Here is a 2,942-nt window from a genome sequence, read left to right on the forward strand (position 1 = left end):
CTCCCTTTTCTCATTCTTCTTCCTCCTCCTCCTCCTCCTCTTTCGTCCGAAGTTCTTTTTTTTTATTTTTATTTTTTATTCCTCCCTCTCTCTCTCTTTCCTCTTCCCCCCTTTCGCTCCGCGTTCCGTATCTTCTTTCATCTCCAGACTCCGGTTCCTGCGCTTTGGGGGCTGTCTCTCCATTCCGCTTTTTCACGCTCACCACTTCTTCTCTCCTCCCTTTTTCCTCTTCTTCCCCCCCCCCAAAGAGAGAGAGAGAGAGAGAGAGAGAGAGAAAGAAAGAAAGAACAAGAAGGGAGAGGAGGAAGGGGAAAAAATCTCTCCGTTTCCTTATTCTCGTTTTTTTTTAAATTCTCTCTCTTCCCTCCCCCTTTCCTCCCCCCCCCCCCGGCTTACATCGTTGGGAATTCTTCGTTGCTGGGGAAGGAGAAAAAAACCAGCGCTGCGGAGGGATGGAAAAATAGAGGAGGGGGCTTGCAAATGAATTCCTCCTTTTTCTCTCTCCCCCCCCCCTCTTTTTTTTTTTTCTTCTTCTTTCTTGCACACTTTTCCACACCTCCTGGAGGATCTGGAAGCGGAGAGGCTGGTGCAGCTGAGTGGATGCAATTTTTGCCTTTCTGAACTAAATCCTTGATTCAGCTTTTCTTTCTTTCTTTCTTTCTTTCTTTCTTTCTTTCTTTCTTTCTTTCTTTCTTTCTTTCTTCTTTCTTTCCTTTTCTTTCTTTCCCTTTCCCTTTCTTCCTTTTTTCCTCTCTTACCATCTCTTTCTTTCCTTCCTTCTTTCAGTCCTCTCTTACCATCCTTTCTTTTCTCTTTTTCTTTCTCTCTCTCTCTCTCTCTCTCTCTCTCTCTCTTTCTTTCTTTCTTTCTTTCCCTTTCTTTCTTTTTTCCTCTTACCATCTCTTTCTTTCCTTCCTTCTTTCAGTCCTCTCTCACCATCCTTTCTTTCTTTCTTTCTTTCTTTCTTTCTTTCTTTCTTTCTTTCTTTCTTTCTTTCTTTCTTTCTTTCTTTCTTTCTTTCTGCAGGAAGAGAGGGACAGGGGAAAAAAAAATGCCCTTCTTTTCGGCAAGTCTCTGTAAGTGGTGCAAACTTTTCGCATCGGCCCAGACCCGGGTGCAAAAGGGAGGATTTATAAAACTTTGTTGACCACCCCCACCCCCCACCCACCCAACCCCGCCACCGCCGGTGAGATCCCGCAGATTCTTTCCTTAAAAACCAAACAAACCCAAAGCTCCTCTCTCTTCTTCTTCTTCCTCTTCTTCTTCTTCTTCTTCTTCTTCTTCTTCTTCTTCTTCTTCTTCTTCTTCTTCTTCTTCTTCTTTCTCTCTTTCTTTCTGCCTCAATATATTTGGTATGCACCTCTCTGTGTCTCTCGGCTTATTTTTCCCACCCTGCTCGCCCAGGAGGGGATTCGCAGTTGCCTCTTGGAAGCGGCGGGGGTGAGAGTGTCAAAGAAAGAAAAACAAAGAAGAGAAGGAGAAGAAGAAGAAGAAGAAGAAGAAGAAGAAGAAGAAGAAGAAGAAGAAGAAGAGGAAGAGGAAGAGGAAGAGGAAGAAGGAGAGAGACTGGAGGGGAGTTGGTGTCTTGGCCTCCCCTGCCCGTGGCTGACTCTCTGTTTTTTTGCAGTGATGGCCTTTGAAAACTCTGGGCTTGGATTTTATATGGCTTTGCACCTCTGCTTTTGGGAACTCTTGTTCGTAGATGCACTCAGCCTGGAGCCCATTTACTGGAACACTTCGAACAAAAAGTAAGCTTCTTCTCTCTCGGGCCTGGGGGAAAAAAGAAAAAAATCCAGGTATTGTCTGGGGAGGCAGCTTCAGGTGCTGGGAGGGTTAGGGTTGGGAGGAAAATAATAAATATATATATATATATAAAAAAGAATGGCTTTTCTGCAACAAAATCTGGTTAGGTTTTGGCTTCTTGCTTTGTTTGAATTTGGAATTTGGAAGCAGATGCTTTGAGCAAAGAGGAGACGGGAGACAGGGGGGAAAAATAATAATAATCAGAGTTTGGAAATGCCCAGGGTTTTTTTTGTTTTGTTTTTGAGGTGGGGGGGAGCGGAAGGTGGGCACCCTGGTTTGGTTTGGGGCAAAGTAGAAGACGAGGAGGAGGATGTTTCTTCTTGGCAGTTTCAGACCAAGCCTGGAATCGTGAAGCCCTGTTTTCCTTTCCCCAAACTTTTGCAAAATCTCCATTTTTTCCCCCCTCCACTTTGGGAGCAAAAACAGGGTGGGGGAAAAAAATGACATTGCCTTGGCTAAGATCTGGGGGGAAGGGGGTGTCTACAGACACAATACAGACAGAAAAACTGTTTTTCCCCCCCCTGTGTCTTTCCTCCTACTCCCCACTGTGGTGTTTTTCTTCTTCTTCTTCTTCTTCTTCTTCTTCTTCTTCTTCTTCTTCTTCTTCTTCTTCTTCTTCTTCTTCTTCTTCTTCTTCTTCTTCTTCTTCTTCTTCTTCTTCTTCTTCTTCTTCTTCTTCTTCTTCTTCTTCTTCTTCTTCTGGTTTGTCAGGTTTCCTAGATTATGCATGTGAAATGCAAAATATTATTCGGGACCGTATCTTAAAAGTTGGCTGCCTAGTGTGTATGTATGTGGGTCTGTGTGTGTGTGTGTGTGTATCAGCCCTATAATACTAAACTGGTTTCCTTGCAAGTTCAGTCTGGAATGTCAGCACTTTTCCTGGGGTTTGCCTTGTCTAGTTTTGCCCCCCCCCCCCCCCCGCCCAGTTTTGGCAATCGCTGAAAAAAACTAAAAAAATAAATTAAATAAAACCAGGGTCCTGGAATCTTGCAATGAAGCTGTGGATTAATTAACTAATTAACTTTGCTGGGCGCAGTGTACTTTTGACCGCAATGTGTCTGTGTGTGCATTTATGGCTATATTCAGAGAGACACAGAGAGAGAGAGAGAGAGAGAGAGAGAGAGAGAGAGAGAGAGGGC

The 2,942-nt window shown here is 44.0% G+C and overlaps 1 protein-coding gene across 1 annotated transcript in view; it reads left to right on the forward strand.

The window, feature by feature from the left end:
* Nucleotides 1–1,556: 1,556 nt before the first annotated feature.
* The window catches only part of EFNB3 (ephrin B3), a gene marked incomplete at its 3' end in the record, with an annotated part of 54,731 nt that continues 53,345 nt past the window's right edge, over nt 1,557–2,942 (forward strand). Inside the window, exon 1 of the mRNA XM_081345280.1 lies at nt 1,557–1,748. Within this exon, the coding sequence (XP_081201406.1) occupies nt 1,630–1,748 (119 nt within the window). The 5' untranslated portion in view covers nt 1,557–1,629. The remainder of the gene's footprint in view (nt 1,749–2,942) is intronic.

The sequence above is a fragment of the Vipera berus genome (genome assembly GCF_964194415.1).
Source record: "Vipera berus genome assembly, chromosome: Z".
NCBI classification, from domain to species: domain Eukaryota; kingdom Metazoa; phylum Chordata; class Lepidosauria; order Squamata; family Viperidae; genus Vipera; species Vipera berus.